This window comes from Microcebus murinus, chromosome 5, assembly GCF_040939455.1.
Source record: "Microcebus murinus isolate Inina chromosome 5, M.murinus_Inina_mat1.0, whole genome shotgun sequence".
Lineage (NCBI taxonomy): Eukaryota > Metazoa > Chordata > Mammalia > Primates > Cheirogaleidae > Microcebus > Microcebus murinus.
In genome coordinates, this window is record NC_134108.1 from 49,884,610 (window position 1) to 49,907,289 (window position 22,680).

Genomic DNA, 22,680 nt, shown 5'->3' on the forward strand with positions numbered 1-22,680 from the left:
CTCTGCTCACATGGATAGGGCAAACACCGGGAGCCCAGAGATAAAAGTCCACATGTATTTCCACTGCATTAAAAGTTAAAACGGATTTACCAATTTAATTTTTTCGTTGTTGTTTAGAAAACTTAGATGCAGATAAAACTATATCTTAAAAATGTGAATTGGGCCAGGCATGGAGGCTCACAACTATAATCCCAACAATTTGGGAGGCCGAGGCAGGAGGATTCCTTGAAGCCAGGAGTTCAAGACCAGCCTGGGCAGCACAGTGAAAACTCATCTGTATAAAAAAAATGTTTTAATTAGCTGGGCATGGTGGCACATACCTGTAGTTATAGCTACTCAGGAGGCTGAGGTGTGACGATCATTTTAAAGCCAATTTAGAAGACACAGTTTTCACTAACAGCATGAGTTACCTTTCCTAATTTAACACATGGTACCCTCACTCATTCAGTACTGGCTGCCACGAATTAACTCAAAGCATTTCCTGATTTTATGAGACTATCAGGATAAACCTCTCCCCTCTTTCCCAAAGAACACCTACTAAATGATGCCTACAGTCAAATGCTGAATTTCACCTTAGCAACAGACATGAAAGCTAAGTGTGATAAAGCCTAAAATATGGCCCAAATCATCTAGCCTTCCAGTCTGAAATAAGGATCTTTCTTGGAAAGGGAGGAGACTAAAGAGGACTGATTTAGAGAATTCAGTTCAGCAAAGGACATGCATCTATTCAAACAGGAGGCTGTAAACTTATCTTTACTGGACAGGCTTGGAGATAGAAGTCCTGATCTAGGCCACTAATTTCAAGAAACAGTATACTAGCTCACCTAGGAAGTTATCTACCAGGAGCTTAAAAGCCCAAGTGTTCTAAAGCAAGCAAACTCACACTGCTATCAGCTTGAAGATAACTTTAAAATAATCAGGCCCACGACATATTCATGAGTCAATTCCAGGCTTCTCGGGGTTTTATAAATGATGAACCTGATCTGACATTCTTCTTCTAAAGAACTTTAGAACACCTGGGCTCAGAGCTTTAATTTTTACTTAAAAAAATTATTTTGCTTAAAATTTTACTAGTCTGTGGGCCACTATTTATTTGCATGACAGGTGTATTCATACATGGCAAATTAATGCTGTTAATGGGACTGTACTAAAACATACTAGTAAATAAAGATATGTCCCTTTTCATCTTACCAACTGAGCATTTCACTACAAAAAAAATCACCCAATTCACACTGAGATATAAAAGTATGAAGGGTGAGATTAAAATTCCTTGATTTGGAAATGAATGTTGCTGGGAAGCCCCTGAACAGCTATGTCTAAAGTAAAAACTCTGGAAGAGCTACTGCCGCAGTGAGTTTTAAGTTAGGTAGAATTTTCTTTTAGGAATTTACCAATAGGAAAAGTTCAAATGGAGAGATCTAGGGCAAGTGTTTTACTTTATGAAACCATTATGATATTAGAAGAAAATTAAACTACCTCAAGTTTTTTAAATATTAAGTAAAATAAAAATTTTTAAAAAGGGAGGTGGATAAGCAGGAGGCTTTAAACATTACTCAGTCCAAGCTTAATATGAAATAGGGGACCAAAGCAGATAATTTATGATGACAGAAATATCATTTTTAAAATCAATTATTAGGACACTTCAGGAAAAAAGCAGTTTTGAGATCTGAATTACCTGAATTAATGACTTAACTATACACTGGATCTTTTTAATGTACCGGTAGTATCAGTTTTCAAGGAGACATCTAACAAGCTAAATTGTATCTAATTTTATGCCCTCCTTAAACTTCAGGTTTATACCGAGAGCCGCCCTTTTCACAGCGTCCGGCAGGCACCGCCGCCCTCCACTGCAAGTGCCTCGAGCTGGCTGCACACCCCCTCCCGGCCCTGGCCACATTCAGTTATCAGGACGAACCAACCGTCCTGCCGGCGCGCAGTTATCAGAGGCTTTCAGTCTGTCCTCTGGACGTTATCCAGACACTACTTAACTACCTTTACTGTGAAACTGAGAGTTCTGAAATTTTCTTCCAACACATACAGAACAACATGGGATAATTAATATTCTGCTAGCCACATTTTATCTTAGGACACATAGGTACACATAGGCATTCCTATGGCCAATTAAAACCACCACTTTGTATCTGACCCTTAGTCAGATGTGAAGTCACACACGGCAGTGACTGAACACAAGTGAGGAGCCCCAAACCAACAGGTTTCTGACAGAATTCTCAAGCCACTCCTACGCCCCCACCAAAGGCCCAGGTACTCACTGATTCTTAAAAGTTATTAGTTCACGCAAAAATCAAGGGAAGGAGCCTAAATCCTAGGTCACAGTATACTTTCCACCAACACACAAAGACAGGTGTTAGTGACTGAGTCAGCACAACTCTGAAGATAAGCATTCAAGACATACTCTGAAGGATTAATGTGAGGATTAGTGGCAATATATGTAAAGAATGTGGCATATAATAGAAACTTTTAAAATGGCAGCTATTTAATTCATTGTTGTAGCCCGCCCAAAGCCCACCCACACTCCAGGAGGCCATAAAGCATAACAGAAAAGGCAAAAGCTCCAAAGTCAGAGGAACCTGGGTTCAGATCCCAAGCAAGTTACTTTAACCTCTTCGAACCATTTCCTTGTCTTTAAAATGGAGTTTACATTTAAATGTCTATCTTATAGGATCAGTATTGGGTGTAAAAAGCCTAGCTGAGAACTTGGCACATAGTAAAGGCTTAATAAAACATAGCTATTATTGTCATTATTGTTACAACTAGGCCTGAAATGTCTTGTGTAGACTCTTTTTACTGTAAAAGCCAAACTATATCTCTTCTATAACCCTGGCTTCCCTCTCCAAAAGTATCATTCTAAAATACGAGAATAAACGGATGCAATTCTGACTCAAATATGTCTGAACATTTCAAGCCAAACACCTGTTAGGTACCTAGCAAATATCGACTGCTGCTACTTCTACGAGGACAATAACGCTATGTCCTAAGTGTCAACAGAACAGCCGTTTTTTGGACATAAATGTAAGCAGACAGGATGTGAGCCTGAAGCACCAGGTGCATGAGACTGAAAGGCTTGAGCCAAGCACAGGACAAGCTGAAGGAACTCCAGAGAGAGTGGTGACTAGCCTTACTGCCATCATCCACAGCGATGAACCCAGCATGGCTCCATGACAGGGAAGGGAAGATCTTTGGCTCCTCTCTCCCCTCAAAGACTGACTCTTCCAGACCGAAGCCCTCAGCCAGACCTCACAGTCTTAGTGTAAACCTGTAAACCTCCAGCCCACACGTGACAAGCACAGTCATATCACCAGCTTCACGAAATAGGTCAAGAAAAAGAAATTTAACTGGGGGTGGGGTTATGGGGGGGGCAGGGAAAACATACCTCATTCAAAACAAGTGAGAGGGACAAATTCCAGTAGTTCTAACTGGGAAATCAAGGGGACGTCATGCCTCCCATGTGTCCCTCACAGCAGAATTTTAAAAAAGAAGAAATTCAGGTTACCAGAAAGTAGCTTATGAATATTAACATTTTAATTTGAATCTAAATAAAGGCTTTTTATTTGTCATCTCTATCCACAGCCCTGCCGGGACCCTGTCTTCCATGCCTAGGCTCCTATGCTAGTTTCCTAGGGCTGCCATAGCACATGACCATAAATCTAACGCTTTATAACAGTAGAAAACTACTCTCTCATAGTTCTGGAGGCTAGAAGCCCAAAATCAAGGTGTTGGCCGAGCCATGCTCGCTCTGAAAGCTCTGGGGGAGGATCTTCTCTTGCCTCTTCCCAGCTGCTGGTGGCTCCTGGTAATCCTTGGTCCCTCGGCTTCTAACTGCATCACTCCAATCTTTGCCTCCATCTCCACACGGCCTTCTCTGAGTCTCTGTGTAGCCTCTCCTTGTCTCACACCCACCCTAATCCAGTACTACCTCATCTTAATCTAGCTAATTACTTCTGGAAAGACCTATTTCCAAATAAGGTCACCATTCTGAGGTTTGAGGAGGATGTTAATTTTAGGGGGACACTATCCAACCCACTACAGCTACCAAATCAAAATAAACCACCATCAAAATACAGGGTGAAGCAGAGGGAGACAACAAATTATAGCATTACAGAATTATAAACAAGTTCAAAGCTACAGTCTCTAGGAGATCCAAAATTACTAAATTTGAATTGGAAATAACGTCATTCTTACCTTTCTCTCACCCATGGGAAACTGTGAAGCCTTGGAAAATATCAAAAGTCCCCACCAAAATAACACGAAAACATAGAACATTCCACTGATCCAGACGCTGGACATATTCTGTACAAGTTAGGTATTAGGTGCAGATGGACATTCACATATATTATCATGAGTCAAGCAGCAAAAAAATGAAAGGCAAAGGAGGACACTTTTCATTTAACTATTTGGGAATGGGAAGTGAACCACGGATCTTAGAAGACCAAGGTTTCCTTTAAAAAAAGTTACCTTGGGTTTTTAATCTCTACCCTCCTCTCCCAAATTACCCTTTTCTACTGATAACAATAAGCCTATAGGAAACACTATATATCAGAGTTCTTCTTTTTTTCTTTTCTTTCTTTCTTTTTTTTTTTTTTTTTTATGAAGGTATTATTTTAGCTGAGAGGAAAAAGAATACCTGCAATCAGCTTAAAGACTTATGTACTCCCTCTGCTGGCTCTGAATTTAAAATAAATTCTCAAAGGCTTCAGGAGCTAAATTATTAATTTCACTATACATCTACAACACAAGGAAAAATATGATGTGGATTCTCTACCCTCCACACACACACAAAGTTGTTCAAAGAAATTAATAAGAAATTTCAGAACACATCTGAAAACTGTCAAACACATCTCTATTGGGTTTATTGTAGGTACACTCCAGAAGGAAGCTAATGCATATCATTTGTTTGTTTAGCAGAGAGGTCACTTCTACTTTGGCCTTGCCCCCTACAAATACATACCACATGCTTTCCTTGCTCTGTGCTCAACTCCTCAATGCAGAACCAGGATGCGTGTGGACACCCAGACATGGTGAGTCCCCAGAAGATAACCTGGCTCTTCACCACAGGCAATGACCCAGGAGTAGCAGAATTACTAGAAGGACCACAGTCCAGAGTAGTCTGCTTTGCTTTGTAATGTTATTCCATAGAGTCACTGAGACACTGCCGAGACAAAGTCTCACGATTAAAACCTCAAAATAGCAGGAGTAAAAAGTGAACACACAAACTCTAAATACTCCAATCATACATGTGTATTTTACCAAGAGAGAGTGACACATCACAGTATTCTATGGATGCCTGCTATTGTTCTTTTCCTTTGGGGGGAAATTGAGATACTGGGAAATGAAAGTTGTTTGGTTAAGAACAAAATGGTTAAAAAAACCGAGTCTGTCTGGCAGTGATATAAACAGAATTGGGGTCTCCTATCATAATCACTAGTGTAACCACCTATTCAGAAAACTAACTAGGAAGAGCTGCAGACTGGCCCTGAAATGGTTCATCTCAAAGACTGCTTGCTATCTACTCTTCCTTTATATGTAACTTCTATGTCCTAATCCATGGATGTAAAATGTCAAGAATATCTGGGACTTTTAAGTACATTCATACTATGTGAAAAAAAAAAAAAAAAAGAATATCTGGGACTTATGCCTAAAACACAGAACATTATAACCAACTTAGTTTTACATAACAGCGTTGCTCCTGTAAGAAGTGGGTAAGTAAGCTTTAGGCCAAACAATTCCATAGTGACCTTCTAGCCAGTGCACACTGATGTTACATACAGTGGGGTATACACACAGAGAGAAAACTTGACTTCATACTTCTCTTAACAAAAGGTCATCCTAAGATCAGGTTTCCCTCAGTTTCTGTGGTGAGTAGTCACTGGTAATGATGCAGTTTTCAAGGACTTCTATGCTAGGAAACAAGACACCGTAAGAAACCTCAGAGATATCAGAGCATCATTTCACATTTACACCACATCGTATCAACATCAATGCTAAAAGGTCTAAGGCCAATGCCACCTTCAGAGCTGCAAGTATCCACAAGACTCCACACATGACATCAGCTCACTCCTGAGTCACAGCACCCTGTTTTAGTATCACAGTCCCAGAACAAGGCTCCAGGAATGAGCAACGTGTATGCATCTAGTAGACACACGCCCTGCTTTCAAGGCTCTTACACTGTTCTTGAGAATAATCAAGAGTCACAGGAAAGTGACAAAAGAAACAGGCAGGTGTCATGGGGTGGACAGGATAGGGTGGGGTTAAGAGAGAAAGCTTTTTCAGCAAGGTGAGCTGAGAGCCTGATGGAGAATGCAAAAGAGAAACACAGCTATTCTAGTGCGAGCCACCCTTTTAGAGGGGAGGAGCAGCAGAGGAGAACAAATGAAGTAAGAGCTTGCAGAACCTGAGGGGAACAGCTGTGAAACCACAATGGTTAGCAGCAGACATGACCGAACAGGGGTGCCCTGGGCTCATGAGGACACATTCTTAACCCCACCTCTGCTAGCTGTGGGACCTTGAGCCAGTCACTCATGCATTCCTGGCCTTTCCTCCACTGTAAAATTAAGTAGTTAGCTGATTTTTAAGACCTCTTTTAGTTCTGAGTTTTAGACAACAATACAGATGAGTCAGCTATGTCAATGCTCCATATACACTCCGGAGGGAGGTCAGTCCTACATCAGGCCCTGGGAGACAGAAGTGGGGATTCCACATTAGTCCAGGGCCACAGGTATGCTAATCCGGGTGGACCTAGGAAAATCCAAGCTTCTCCCAAACAGACCCAACCTACAGGAGCTATGTTACAGTGGCCTTGCATCTCCAGAGCAGGCTCAAAATGATCTGCAGAGTTAAAGGCCAGCTCTGAGCCATGCCCAATACCCACTGTGCCATTTGCCAGCAACTTCTCTGCAGAGTTGAAGCACTGAGGAAAACAGGAGTACAGATAAGACAAAGGGAATGGGCAGCAATGACAAGTTCACAAAGCACAGATTTGCAAGTTTATTTTCTGTCTCCCCCATTAGAAAGTGAACTCCTGTGAACTGGAACCTTATCTGCTTTGTGCTACTACTATATCCCTGGGGCCTGGCAGAATGCTGTACACATGATATGCCTTTGATAAATATGTGTTCACTGAATGAAATAGGATGTGATGCAAATGGGTAAAAAGGGTTTTCTCTTTCCTATCTTTTATTTTCTTACTGTACACCAGCTGTAACATCCACTGATACTAGCCCACCTTTGTATTTATGATCCCCAGTTCCTTCAGTGACAGCAAAAAGGCAAAGTGGCTCTTCATGACCCCTCAATTTGTGATACAGAAAAAGGAGAGAGATGAGGAGTCAAGAATGGGATCAAGTCTGTTGCCTACAGGCACAATAAGTGGGCATAAAAACAAAATAAATTCCATATACCCTCCAGCGATGGGTAAATTGGGTATCTCACCAGAACACACAGACCTCAAGTCTTATCTCTGCATTTTCATACAGATCTTTCAATAGATAGTGTCTGCTAAACTTTTGCCAGGCCAAGTAAATTACTTCTTAGTGAGACAAGGCCACTTCATTAATTTTCCAAATAAAAATATCTTGCAGGTTTTAAGTAAGAATCACAAGCAGAGTACTAAAAAGTTTAACTACAAGATGTTCTTCTATGGTGTCATTTTCTTAAAATAGATCCCTCCTAAAATCTCCTAAAAATAAGTCTGCTATAGTTTCATTTCATTTTCTAAGAAGGAGATAAACATATCAAAACACACACTTAGCTTCTTTTGAGTCGCTCTGTTACATGGTGCTCACAGATCAAAGTCTAAAAGGGCCAATTTGTTCACTTCATAGGTCAGTGACACAGCTTTGAAAAAGAGGAAAAACAGTCCCCCTAGTGTACTGCTGCTGTAGAAAGAGGAAGTATATTAGCTGAGAATCACTGACGAAGACAGTATGCCAAAGGAAATTACAAAACAGCATTTTGGCAACATGGGCCAAGCAAACAGATTCTTCACACACGACCATAACCAGCCTTCTGGTGAGTTACTCTAAACGGTGACTGAGATCGAAATTACAAGCCAATGTAGAATTAAGACTTTGTTATTTTGAAATTTAAAAAAAAAAAATGTTTTTAAAAGTTGCACTTAACATTTTCATAATATAGTATTTGAAAAGGAACTGATGCATTAATCTAAAGAACAGGAACAGTGAGGACATAAATAAGCATTATGTGGCAGGTCAGCCCTCGTCTTTTTACCTGGGCAAGAAGCCATAATAGTACATATTCTCACATGGAAGAAGGCTCAGACTCTTAAAGAATTATCCTCTGTAGCAGTAGCAGCAGCAGCAGCAGCAGCAAAGTCTTAACATAGTATCCCACATCTGTGAATTGTGGGCACCACCACAGAAACTCAAGGTTGCCTATATGATCATGGCTTGACCCATGGGAAATACAAATGTGTGGGCCTATATTGAGAAATTAGTGGCAAATAGGCCTTACCAGGTAAACCCTGGAGTCCTTAGAGATATCCCCAAGACAAGAGGAACTGAGAAAATTCACTAGTTAATTTATGGGTGCAGAACAAGTAACCTTCATCTGAATTAAAGGAAATGTAACCTTTTCCCCTCTTAACCACATCTGATTATTCATTTCTACTTTAATGCCTGAGGTAAGGGAACCTGTAAGACAGCCATCAGCCTTCTCCCTGGCACAGTATGCATCTGACAAATGCAAGTTACCCAAGGGCTTCCTCCTTTTGTCAAAATGCAATTTTTCTTCCCTCTTTTATCACTTCATAGTTCCAAAGCCCCCATAATGACAGGACAGCTACCCAAACATGACACACTCATTTGGCCTCCACCAACATTCGCCTATCCTTCTGATGCTGGAATAATAACCAAAATGTTTGTAATTGAGAGGCAAGCATACTTTTCAGGAAAGCAACCTCTACTTATGTAAGACCCATTACTTAGTAAATGACCTTTAAAAAAAGATCAACTTAAAAAATAAAATAGAAAGGAAATAAGGAACAAAGACCTCTAGAACTGTGGCTACTAATTACCTCTGTAATAACTAGCTGTGTGATTTTAGAAAAGTCATTACCTTCTCTAAGAATCAGGTTCTTTGCCAATAAAATAAGAAGCTTGAAGTGACAAACAAACTTTACCCTGGCTATACATTAGAATCACCTAAGAAGCTTAAAAAAAAAAAAAAAAAATGCTAAGCCACACACCAGCCCAGTCAAATCAGATTCTTGAGGTATTTGTATATTTCAAAAGCTCTTAGGTAATTCTAAAACACAACCAGGGCTGAGAACCACTGGTCTAGATTCTGGTCTCCAAGGCCTCTTTTCTAAGTCTTTCATTTGGTGATGACACGGTGATAATTCTGGTTACAAGATCTCCTAATGCAATGGGCCAAATAACCACAAAAGTAAGGCCTAGACCGTGCATGCCGTGCCCTTTATGCACACATGACTAGGAGAAGTTAACCTGAATTCTAGACATTTTTAGAAGTTAAAAATCCTAATGCATAACTCAGAATGAAAGTAGTGTGGTTTAAATGCACAGGCATGCTTCCCAAATTACTAATCATGATAGGAATCAATTTCTAAACTTGGATGCATGGAAATGGGTCACAAGTAGCCCCTGACCTCTCCCTTTTCCCTCTTCTTCCACCCCCAATAAACCACAAGCACAAAAAATGTTGGCTATTACTCATAATGAGAATATGAAACCAGCCCCAGTTTCAAAGAGCCTTCTTCATCATCAAAGATTTGAAAGTTCCTGCATGGCTGCATCTTTTGATGAAGGTCATCTTACAAAAACTCTAAATTATACCCCTTTAGTCTTCAAGGATTAGCTGCCACATGACATTCAGAAATGGAATTGGTGAAAACAAGTAAAAATAATCATAAAATGTGTGCCCTGTCTTAAACATAATAAACCTTAATAATTTCAATTTACAGTATATTCTAAGATTTTAGTTAAAGAGAGATGAGATAACAGGGAAGGATAAAAGAAACCATGAGACATAAACATGATTATGACATAAAACCACAAAATTTATGACTAGGCCCAAAAATCTCTATTGCAAGTCCTGCAAACTACATGACAACATAACTAGCCCAATCTCAATTCATGGCTACTTTTGGTGCTACCACTTTCTCACGTAATCTTCCCCAAAAATCAAGTGTATTAAACTGTTACTATCTTTAAGCATAAACATAATAGCAAGAAATGTTATTTGTGGAATCAAATTGCTTTTGTAATCTTAAAAATCATGGGAAGGTGAAAACCCTTCCTATGTTAATTTTTAACTTAGTTAACAGATCCTCTGTACCAAATTCAGACATGCAGGACCAAATTTCAAGTGTGAGAAATTTGAAAAATATTTCAAATGCTCAAATCCATCTTCTCAGGTCCTGTACACTCACCCCTTCCTGACACTACACTGAGATTAACCCTTGCCATCCACTTGGAAATCTTTTTTTTTTTAAAGGTATCACATCAGTGCTGCTTTGACACAGAACTCTCTCATCCTTCCTGTGAAGAAACCTCATATACAACTGGCATTCCTTTGAAAAGCAATGTAAGATATGAATCAAATGTAAGATTCATAATGTCAGTATTTGTTAAAAGGAGATGAAACAGATTTGTAGAATAATATCAAGCACACATTTTGCTTTTAAAGTATTTAAATAAGGCCTCTCTAATACGAGCCATTAAGAAAAAACAATCAGGCAGTTTGCAAGATTTTTCTAACAACAAATTAAAACGTTCCTTACACTAAACTCTCTAGCTTTTTCATATACAGGCTCCTCTCCAGCGCTTCAATTGTCTAAGATTAAACTGTTCTTACTTTTACACCTACTGGAACCCAGGAAGACAGACAGCTCCCCAAATGGCAACGAAGGGGAAAGGGAGAAAGCAACTCCCTCTTTCATTAAAAAAAAAAAAAGGACAAATACAAAAATGAAAATGCAACTAAATTGCAAATACGAGCAGCTGATAAGCGATGTGTATCTCCAACTGCGCAGGACTCTCTTCTGCCTGGTACTGACACATTCCTATCTCGGGGGTAGGGGCGAGAGAGGTGCCTAGGAAGGGCAAAGCAGCTGGGTATCAGAAGCCCAGCAGGGGCAGGAGTTAATCTCTGGATACCCAACTGCAGGAAATCATTACATCATAGGCCTTTCCACACCTCTCTCTCTACCACGTGCCCGGTGCCCCAAGAGGCCCAAAAGGAAATGTAGTCTCTCTTCAGGTTCATTTACAGGTAGATGCCATTATGGACCAGCCCAGCCACCACAGCTCCCTCCCCACGACGTAGGTGGAGCGAACGCCCCGAATCCCCCACACCTGAACCCCCACTTTAAACAGTGCCAGAGTCCAGGCCTCAGCGGGAGCAGCTGGTAAGGTACGGCCAGTCCTTGTTGAGGTGGCCAGGCTGCCCCATTCGAGATCCCAGAACATTTCAGAAGCTACTCAAGGGCAGATATACTGGAAAGAAATCTCTGAGGAGCAAAGGTGTCAATACAGGTAAAGGAAAGAGAGCCAAGGGAAAAAAAAAAGGTTTTGCAACCAGCGCTTTTCCGAATGGGATCGATGTGCCTGTGGCATTTAACACCCACAAGCCAAAACTTGGACCCACGGGTTCCCATTAGGCTAGTGACAACGCATCATGCTCCCGCGACCGACTAGAAACCAGACATCCAACCCCTTCTCCGGGCACTGAGTCCCAAATATTTCCCTACACCCCTGCACTCCATCCATAGCGACCTCACGGGACCCCACCAGGGTGAACTCTGTTCCAAAGTTGGCCGCGGACCCACCTCCTCAGCGCTGTCCGGAGTATCCAGCAAATGCACTCCTGTCGGTCTGCCCTTCCTTCGCCAGCGTCCCTTGACCTCTCTCCTCACCTGCCCATGCCCCAGGCTTCCGTGGGAGCCGCCTCCTCCTACCCCCGTGGCCGTCCCCAGGTGCTCCTACTCTGGGGGTCAAAGAGAGCCCCCAAAGCCTCACTCGGAGGGTCCCCCTGCCAACCCCTCTCCCCGGGGCCCGCAGGCGGGCTCCAACGAATCCAAACCGCGCTGCGCAGGAGGCCCGGCGGGTCCGGCCGCCCGCCTGGGGTGGGTACGCACCTTCCAGCCGGCAGAGCTGTTGCTGTCGCCCTTATCCTTGAAGTAGGGCACGCAGCGCACCATCCACTCGTAGATCTGGGACAAAGTGAGCCGTTTGTCCGGGGAGCTCTCGATGGCGCGGGTGATCAGGTCGGCGTAGGACAGGTTCCCCCAGGCGTTCCTCCGCGACGAGCATTTCCTTGGCTGCCCAGAGCCCCCAGCCGCCCCCGGCTGCGGCGGTGGCAGTGGCTGCTGAGGCTGCAGCGGCGTCTGAGCTCCCCCGCTCAGCGCGCCTGCCGCGGGGGCTGGCCCGGACCCCGGGTCCTGCCCTCCGGGAGCCAGCAGCCGGGCCGAGTCCTCAAGGAGTAGCCCGGAGCCCAGCGTGCCGCTCCCGCCGCCGCCTATCGCCATGGCCGAGCCGGCCCGGCCCCCGCCGTCCTCGTCGTCTTCATCGTCCTCCTCCTCGGGGATCATGGAGTCCGCGGCCGTCTCCCCCGAGGGCTTGGCCGGGCTCGCCTGGAGTTCCGGCCTCTGCAGGGGCCACGTACAGGAGCGCGGCCGGCTCTGGGGCTCGAACTCCGGGTCCAGCTCCACTTCGAGAGGAGAGAGAGGAGCCGGGGAGGCCGGCGCCTCTGCCATCTTCTCCGCCCTCCCGCGGCTCGGGCTCGCGCGCTCTCCTCTAGCGCCGGGGCGGGGTGCGGCGGGGGAGGGCCGTGGGCGCCGCGAAGGCTCGGGCTCCCGGGCGCCGCCGCCGCCGCCTGGAGAAGCACGAGAGGAAAGAGAAGGAGAGTTGGTTATCCCGGGCCGGAGCCCAGTCCTCGGCGAGTGCTCGCCCGCCGCCGCTTCCCAGCCGCACCGCGCCCGCCTCCCAGGACCAGGCAGACCTGGAGACGTGCGTCCAGCGAACCTGGCGCAGCAGACGCCGCCCCCCGGCCAGGCCGCGGGGGAGACGCGAGCGAATCGACGGCCTCGCACGGGGCAGCCCCCTCCCCCCGCCGCGCGCGAGCCGCAGGTCTCTCCTGGGCTAGGTGCGGGGCGGGGAAGAAGGGGGAGGGGCGGGCCGCGCCTTTAAAGCGGGCAGCGGCCGGAGCTGGCAGCCCCGCCGCGGTCGCAGCCCGAGCCCGAGCCCGAGCCCGGGCGGGCGTGCGTGCGTTTGTTTATGTTTCGCTCCAGCCCGCTCTAGTGCCTCCCGCGGTGCCGCCGCCAAAGTCTGTGGCGTCTTCAGCTCTTTTCCCTTTCCCCGGCCCTGCCGCCTCCGCGACCCCCTGCTACCCCCACCCAGCCGAGTGGCCAGAGCCCGCGGACAGCGCGGGCAGCTCCCTTCTCCCCTCTTCGCCCGCGGGCCCGGAGGGCGAGCGTGGGTCTGGGCGCAGAGGAGCCCTTGTCAGTTCCAAAACACAGAAAAGACGGAGAGAAGGGGACAAGCAGCCCAGGGGGTGTTCGCGAAAGGTCGAGCCCGGAGGGAACGGCCACTTCGGGGTTTTGTGTGTTTTATATTCTCGCGGACGTCGTACCCTCCGCCCCCTTCCCAGTCAGGAAGGGCGGGCGGTGGGGTGGGGAGCAAGTCGGAACATAAATCTTCCAACAGGTCGGGAAGCGCCAAGTCTCCCGGGCTGCCAGAAAACCCGGACCAGCACGTTCATCACCTCCTTGCTCCCACTGCTGCCATCTTGACAGTTTCCCCCTTCCCTCAAGTCCTTTAAAAACACTAGCGGGAGAGAAGGGGGGCGCACACCGAGTCACGGGGAGGGAAAGGGAAGCGCCTGGCCCAGCTCGGAAGCAGATCCGGAGTCACCGGGAAGGCGGCCGCCCGCTGCACAGCTCCGGCGCCTACCTCGGTTCCTTCCCTTCAGGGACGAGGCGGGACGACGCACAATCCCGCGCGGGCCCGGGGCACGGCGAGGAGAGGGCGCGCAACCTCGGCGAAGGAGAAGCGCTCGGGCCGCCGCCGCAGCCCGCCCGAGGAACCGCCTGTCAGCTTGCGCGCCGCCGCCTTCCACATTCCTCCTCCTCCCTTCCACGAGCAGGGTGGCCGCGGCAGCAGCACAAAGTTATAGACACACGCAGGGAGCCTCAACCTAGGCTGACGGCGGGCGGGCGGGCGGGTCCCCGCCCAAGGGGAGGGCTGGGGCGGCGGGCCCGGGTGTGCTTGTGTGTGTGCGTGAGAGTTCGTGTGTGCGCTCGCGCGCCTGCGCGGCCGGGCTCCGCGGGGGCTGCGGGCGTGGGTGTCGGGGCGCGCGCCGCGGGCCGGGACTCGGCGGGCTCCCGCTGCCCTCCCCGCCCGGCTCCTCCTCCCTCCCAGGAGCCTCAACGACAACAAAGCGTGGCGCTGGCCCGCTAGGGGGGCGAGAGGCACGAGCGCTGAGCCCCTAACGCTTAGAGCCCAATCGCCTGGCCTCCCCGACTTGGGGCAGGGCGCCTGGCACCAGGGGTCCCTCGGCCTGCACGTCTGCCCGCCGGGCCCTCGGCCAGCCCTGGTGTCCAGTTCCCCATTAGAATTAGACACCAGGTAACACCTGAGATAAGATGTTGACCGTAGATGGCAAAGGTTACCTCGGCGTGGAAACAGTGACCAGCGAAGATGTTGGTGCCTGCAGAACTTCGATAAGCCGATGCCCACAGATTTGATAGGCACCAAAAGGTTGGCACCGAGTCTCTCACCTTGCACTTTCGACCACAATCGCGTTTCACTTTTCCTGGATTTCATAGCAAACGGGGGAGAGGTGTAGCTAACTCGGGAAGAAATGCAAATTATTTTGCATTTCTTACGCCAGGGCAAATTCCGAACAATTGGGAAGGGGAAATAATTTTATTCTAATTTGTAAATGACGATAAAACAGCTGATTGTGCATTTTTTACTTTTTTTTTAAGAAGAGCTATTCCTTTAGTTTTAAAACATCTTCACAAGTCCTTATCCTACGATCCGTGCCCCAAATCGTTCATTTGTGCACTAAGAATGCACTACGTGCGACATGTACATCAAAAGTCTATCCACTTTGGTTCATAAATACCTTCTTGTTAAAAAGATTAAATCCTTCTAAATCACTGGAGATATTTCGGAGTCTAGCAACGGGCTCCGCAGCAACCCCATATACAAAAAGGTCCAGCCGAGCATACGCAGGAGTCAGCCCACCCGGCCGGCTCCGGGCTCCGGGCTTTGCGCAGGGCCCGTCACTCAAGTGACGCGCGGCCCCGCCCCTGCACCAAGCTAGTTCGACGCGTACAAACAGATGATGTCATTGTATCCACACGCGCGTGACCCCGGAGCTCTTCGCCGCGTCGCCATTCGCTGCGATGCTTACTCGTCAAGCCACGCCGAGCGCTGACTGGCCGCGGCCACCAGTCTGCAGGCCCCTGACGCCCCTCTCCGCCCCCCGCCCCCGCCCCCCAGCAAATAATAAACAATCGAGTAAAATTCTAAGGAAGGAAGGAGGGGAGGGAGGAGAGGAAAAAGAGAAGGCGCACCAGAAGCCAGTCCTTTGCGCGCCGACAGTGGGAGGGTTAAAAGGGGGGACGTGAGGGGGCAGGGGAGGACGGAGGGAGCAGACCTGGGGCGGTGGGTCCCGCCGCGACGAGGAGGCGTCGGCGGAGGAAAGTTGAGAGCGCTCGGCTGGGCGCGCCTGGCGCTGCGGAGGGCGCTAGGGCCCGGGAGCGCGGGGCGCGGGGCTCGGGGGCGGGGCGCGGCGGGCCGCGGGGGCGGGGACCGAGGAGCGGCGGGGGCGGGGCGGCGACACGTGCGGGAGGAGGGCGAGCGCGCGCCGCACGGGCTGGCTGGGGGCGCGCGGCCCCGGCAGCCGCGCGCGCTTGTTTACCAGCGCACGTGGGTGTTATTTTTAAATGGAATGTAGTGCTGGCGGCGCGACCGAGTGGCGGGAGCGTGGGGCCTCGCGCGCTGGCGGGGGGACGCGGCGGGACTGGCGCCGCGGCCTCTCCGGGCGCTGCTCGCGACGCAGCAAGGCTGTCCCCACTGTGCGGAGCCAGCAAACCTGGCGGCCGAGGCCGGGGAGCCTGATTGCAAGTTTCGCGCGCTGCCCTAGCCGCTGCGGGAACGACGGTTTCCCGCCGCGGAACGCTGCCTTCTTCGCGCCCGGGCTCGGCTCCCGCATTCACATTCAGGGAACAAAGCCGCCTGCGTGTCTTTGCCTTGGAGGCCGCGGCAGGCCCGGCCCCGCGGCCACGGGTCCTGGAGCACGGAGCAGATCTCACACGCGAACATCCTTCATGGCACACATACTGTGGCCACGAGGTGTACGCTCAGCTCCCGACGTGGGCTGTGCCCTCACTGCCTCGTTCGGATGCCCCCAGTCCACACGTGCCCGTCTCGTGGGCATATCGCTCTGCCCAGGTAGCTTCTGCTACTTAGGGTTGTCTTTGGGAGGGGAAGTCTGGGGGAGGGGCTCTGACTACTTACTGGGGTTGCTACTCTGCGTAAAGACCCTCTCCCCTTGTAGGCCTGCACCGCCGAGAAGCCCGGAGTTTCCATTTGATTTATGGCCTGGCAGTGTCGTTTTTGATGTATGAACACAACTCAGTTTCAACTGCCAATGCTTGGGGCTGGGAAGTAGTGTTTAGAGCATGTAAGTCAGAGTCTTGTGTTCAGCTTTGCACAAAGAACCAGGAGGCTAGATCACCCAGGGCTTTGCATCGTGGTAACATCATAAAATCCAAAGAATTTTCAATTACTGGTTTTAAATACAACTGTAGAAGAAATCCACGCTTTTCCTTTTCTAAATCTAAGCAACCCTTTGTCATTAGAGTGCAGACCTGCAGAAATAGAATGTGTTTACACTGGCTGGGCCCTTGGCCAGTAGATTTTTACTCTAAACATTTTGAGTGTCCATTTACAGAATGCATATCCCAAGAGCATTCCAAAAAAGTGGAAGAGTTAAAAGATTCAGTGGATTAACTGAGAGCCTTTTGAGTTTCACGGTGAGGAATAGGGGACACATGATAAATCCATTTTCCTTAAAAAGCTTGCTTACAGTCCGTACTGAGGATACAAAACATATCCAAATATGTTATGGATACAAAAAATACTTAACTAAAAGTTAAGTATTTCAAGAGTTTAAAAGCAGAAGTCAAATACAAGAGATCATACATACAGTGTTGGGTAAGTTTCAAATGTGTTGAAGATCAAAAACTTCAGATGGCAAGCCTGTACACATGCAGCTTTGTAAATGCGATCTTACCTAAAGAATTTATCCCTGTGCCTATGAGCAGACATTCAAGAACTCAGAGACTGAATCTCAGAGATTGTTCTCTTTTAGCCTGAAATTGCTTTGACCTTTGCCTTCCTCTTGGAAGGCTTACTTTGGTCCTTCTCCATTTCTTCCTACCACCTTTTTTTTCTTTAAACATATTAGTATAGGAAAGCTGAGTGAGTTATGGTTGTTGGTTGAGAAGGAATGTCAGCATTAACTTTGAGGTAGAATTGTTAGTCAAAACTTTCCCTGCCTCTTACTGATCAATTTTATACCCTATATATTTCTGCGAATGATTTTAGGTGGTGGCTGTTCACTCCATTTTGTAAATTCAGTCACTGGAGGAACAAAAATTTAGAATTCCTACTGAATAAGCAAAGTAAATTCACCATTTCAAACACCTAGTTGTGAGGGGGTTGGTGACAGAAACCAGAGTTCTCCCTCTGAAGGGGCCACCACTCAGCACCTCTGTCCTAGTCCTGTTCTCCTTGCACCTGGGCCAGCTGGAGCCTCCCTCTGACCACAGAGCCCAAATTCTAGGAACTGGGCATGCTGCTGCTCTCTGTAAGAGCCCGTTGTCCTGTTGGATTGGCTTCTATGTCCATCTCAGCAATGAACACAGGAAACACAAAGAAGACAGAAAACACAAAGCCTCCTAACAAATAGGTGTGACCCAACTGGAAAGAAAGAAGGATCCTCAATATTCAGATCTATAGCTGCTCCCCAGTCTATGTCTGACACCCTCGTTAGTCCCTTTCTCTGCTTCCTCTCTCAGCAAACTGCTCTCATGGAACACTTTATTGAACACTGTGTACCAAGGAGCTGTAAGCTGCCGCTTGTCCTTTAGGGCATCATTCCAGGCAGGTTTCATCACCACCCTCTCTAAGAGTATCTGCACCTCCCGTCCTCTCTCTCCCTCTTTGCCTCCTTTAGTCATGACAAATCTGGGCAAAGCCTCTCCCAGGTCATTACCAGGACTGTCCTGTGATAAGTTGTGAAGGGCAAGTATGTATAATTTCAGGGGTGAAAAATGGGGCATGCTAAAGGGATATTTACCTGAAATGGTATTGGATAGAAGAGAAATTAGGAAGAATTCTCTCTTTTGGTAATTTGTGATAATGGTGATAGCCAACCTTTATCACTTAATATGTCGCAGACCCTAAACTAAGCACTCTATTTGCAGTGTGTAAGCCTCACAAAGGCCATCGAGGTGAGTACAACAGTGCTAAACAGCAAGGGGGTTACGGTTCAGGTTCTGAGGTGGAGTCTGATCCCCTCATCTATCAGCATGTGGCCTGGGGTTGTTATGTAACCATTGAGCCTTGTTCCTCCTCAATAAAATGAATCTAATACCTTCTAGGATTGTTAGAAGGCTTGGGCTGGTTGAGATCACGAATCTAAAACAGGTGGCAGGCCAGGCTTTGGACAGAGGGTTATCTGGATCCATGGCACGTTCTCTTCCCCTGAACCCCGCACTGCCTCTCCAACAGTGGGCCCAAAGGAAAGGGCCTTTATGTGGTCCTCTTGGCCTGGATAAAAGAGGCTAAGACTAGATAAGCAAACAGAACCCCAAGCACAGTCTAAAGCTGGTGGTTATCTGGCCAAATTTGCCCCGACAGCATTGGTTATAAGCTTTCCCAGGTGTTTCTAAAGGTTTTTTTTTTTGTTTTTTTTTTTTGTTTTTTTTTTTTTGTTTGTTTGTTTTTTGAGACAGAGTCTCACTTTGTTGCCCAGGCTAGAGTGAGTGCCATGGCGGCAGCCTAGCTCACAGCAACCTCAGACTCCTGGGCTCAAGCGATCCTACCGCCTCAGCCTCCCGAGTAGCTGGGACTACAGGCATGCGCCACCATGCCCGGCTAATTTTTTCTGTATGTATTAGTTGGCCAATTAATTTTCTTTCTATTTATAGTAGAGACGGGGTCTCGCTCTTGTTCAGGCTGGTTTTGATCTCCTGACCTCGAGCAATCCACCCGCCTCAGCCTCCCAGTGTGCTAGGATTACAGGCGTGAGCCACTGCGCCCGGCCCGTTTCTAAAGTTTTTGAAGTCTGCTGCCAACATTTTTAAAGGAGGAGAGTTCACCTAAAATCTGGATTTCTAGCTCTTCTTCAAAAATTGGAAGATCTGGTGACACCATACCCACATGTCAATAATTAGCTGATGTGTCCTCTCTGGAGGAATATCTTGAACCTAGGCCTCAAAGAATTCCCATTGATAAAATTTCAAGGCTGGACATGGTAGCTCAGGCCTGTAATCCTAGCACTCTGGGAGGCCAGGGTGGGAGGATTGTTTGAGGCCAGGAGTTTAAGACCAGCCTGAACAACAGTGAGACCCTGTCTCTACAAAAAATAGAAAAATTAGCTGGGCATGGTAGTGCACACCTGTAGTCCCAGTTACCCGGGAAGCTGAAGCAGGAGGATCCCTTGAGCCAGGAGTGTGAGATTGCAGTGAGCTATGATGACACCACTGCACTCTAGCTGGGGCAATAGAGCTAAGACCCTGACTCAAAAAAAAAAAAAAAAAAAAAAAAGAGCAGAGAGAGACTAAAAGTCTCTCATAGACTATAGATACTTAAAGAAATAAAAAAGAAGTTTGAAAATATGAAAAAGGAACAAGAGTGTATGAAAAAACAACTGAGTAGATTCTAAATCAAATCAAATACTTCTTATTTGGTTTAGGTACTTGAAGACACCGGGGCCAGGCTAAATGCCTTATAGGTCATTGATTACCAATTGAAGGAAGTATTCAATTTTTCTTTTGAAACCTAGCAGTAAGAATGAGCATTGTGACTACATTTTTAAAATGTAAATGTAAAATATCCTATTGTAAGATCCAACAAATCACTTCTGAGGAAAGGAAGACATAAAGTCAGAATCAATGCAATACTTCCGGCCGACTGGCCTCCAGCAGATGGCATCGAGCTTTGTGAGTAGTCTATCTACTCCACTCCTCTTCTTGGAAAAACTTGTGAAGTGAGCATGTGTCCATATCCACTTGTTAGAAAATCTATTTAAAATGCCTAGTAATTGGAACCTTAAATACAAATTACTTTAAAACATTGATGTGGTACTTAAAAGAAATCAAGGCCATATGGAACCATTCATTACTCTATATTGCATTGCCCCGGTACCATTTGGCATGTCCACTGATGTGCAAAGTTTTCTGGAATAATCTGGTACTAAAGCCGTCAAAGGGTGTAATTTAGGGCTTGGGGGACATTAAATCTGATTTTTGTCCCCTCCCACATCCACACCTGAAAACGGAATAAACTTGTGAAATAGGAAGACAGCAGAGGAAAAATGAAAAGTTTAGCAAATTTTGCAAGTCTGATGTAAATATCAGGTTAAAATTCTCAAGTTAGCAAAGTTATGAGGCCTGTGCACATGTTACAGCAAACCCTGGCATAAAAAAGTACCAAGTAAAGCTACCACAGTTGCCGTGAAGATGGTCTGTTTGAGCTTGAATGCTACTCATTAGTGATGGTTCAAAAGTCTTAAAAGAAAGCTTTTTCTTTGTTGGAGGAACTTTTGTCTCAGTTCAGGTCCTAGTTGAGCCTTATTTGGTGGCCTATCAGAGTAAGGGTCCTAATGTATTAGTGGGACAAGCTTATTGAGCCCTTTTCTGCCCACTTTAAGAGGTGGTATTCAAGGTGTCTGGCCTGAGACAGCCAGCGTTTTCCTCACAGAGGCAATCCTGGTTGGTGGTTGGATCTGCTCTCCTCAGAAGGTGTCTTCTCCCTTTCTCCACATGCTGGAAAGGGCTCGCCTTTGCTCTGTTCCCACTCCCTGGAGTAGTAGTTCATATTCCTTTAATATTAAATCACCGTGCCCTCTTATGGTCTTCTTGTGCTCATTCCTAGAGAGACAGCTGAAGCCACCAAAATGGGAAACAAAAATCACTTAAATGAGACATATGTGAGGAGGAAGTGTCCAGGCCTCCAAACACGAGTTCTTTTATGAACACATAACATCTGAACCTCACACGTTCACGTAGCACTTAGAGTCCTTTTGCGTTTCTCAAATGTCTAATTTGAAGGGTTTTTGTTTTTTACATTTAAAATGGCCTTTATAAAAATCTGCATTTTGGAAACAAATAATGAAGCCAAGTGAATACACAATCCCTGGGGTCCTAGTCCTGTTTAGGGAACTGACCAAATCCAGTCACTTTGGGTCAGGCCTTCCTGTTTTCTCTGGAGAGTGAAACTCTTCTTGGAGTTTGTGAGTATGTTGCTAATCAGTAAAAAGATGAGGTTTGAGCAGGTCCTTTTCACTTGTTGTGCCATAAAAATATGTTATTGCAAATGGAGTGAGTTGTCATGACAACTATGACCAGAAGGGTTCACGTGACCTCCATGGAGCCGGGGAACAAGAGAGGCTGTGGCCTGCACAGGCTGGCCTTTCTCCAGTGGGTGGGCAGCAGAGAGAGGGCCTGAGGGAAAGTTCATTGGCCTCAGAAACCACCATCAGCAGTCCCTTAGACCTGACAACCCTCTGGGTTAAGTAGCAAAATCAAGTTTCTTTACCTGCTAAATAGAGTATCAGACTGGAGCTGGGGGAGATCACTGGTAAAAGATTCCCATGAGGCCCAGTCTGAAAGAGGCAGCCATTTTGACCCATTTTCCCCCTCCTAAACTCAATATTATTAAAAAAAACTTGTTCTTTTTAAATTAATTGGTCCCCAAGTGAACAATTAGAATTACATTCCTTTTTCAAAAGTATAAAAACTAGTTTGTCTATATATGTTTTAAGTTAGTTGCCCTCGGCTTTTCTATCATTATTGTTCATTAATACTGAAATTAGGGCAAGTCAAAATTCATAGGTCACTGTTGCTTAACTTCTGCATTCAAGAAATATTCAGAATATGAAAATGTTAGATAGCTTGGAAAACTTCTAGAAGTCCTTTTCTTTTTTGTTGTTTTTTTTTTTTTTTTTTTTTTTGAGACAGAGTCTTACTTTGTTGCCCAGGCTAGAGTGAGTGCTGTGGTGTCAGCCTAGCTCACAGCAACCTCAAACTCCTGGGCTTAAGTGATCCTCCTGCCTCAGCCTCCCAAGTAGCTGGGACTACAGGCATGCGCCACCATGCCCAGCTAATTTTTTCTCTCTATATATTAGTTGGCCAATTAGTTTCTTTCTATTTTTATAGTACAGACAGGGTCTTGCTCTTGCTCAGGCTGGTTTTGAACTCCTGACCTCCAGCAATCCGCCCGCCTCGGCCTCCCACAGTGCTAGGATTACAGGCCGTGAGCCACCATGCCCGGCCATAGAAGTCCTTAATGTCATCCTACTTAATGCTATTTAATTCTCTCAGATATAAAAAAAAAGTTTATAAACCTTGAATCTTTCTATGTATCCAATATGAGACAAAAGCTTTTA

At 46.6% G+C, this 22,680-nt stretch overlaps 1 protein-coding gene across 2 annotated transcripts in view; it reads right to left on the bottom strand.

Moving 5' to 3' along the window:
* The window catches only part of FOXO3 (forkhead box O3), a 116,878-nt gene extending 102,665 nt beyond the window's left edge, over nt 1–14,213 (bottom strand). The window contains exons 1-2 of one of the 2 annotated variants that reach the window (XM_076003077.1): nt 13,944–14,213; nt 12,131–12,867 (exon numbers count right to left, since the gene is read on the bottom strand). In XM_076003077.1, coding sequence (XP_075859192.1) covers nt 12,131–12,748 — 618 coding nt within the window. In that variant the 5' untranslated portion in view covers nt 12,749–12,867; nt 13,944–14,213. The remainder of the gene's footprint in view (nt 1–12,130; nt 12,868–13,943) is intronic. The other variant, XM_012753103.3, reaches the window with a different exon arrangement.
* Between the last annotated feature and the right edge of the window lie 8,467 nt (nt 14,214–22,680).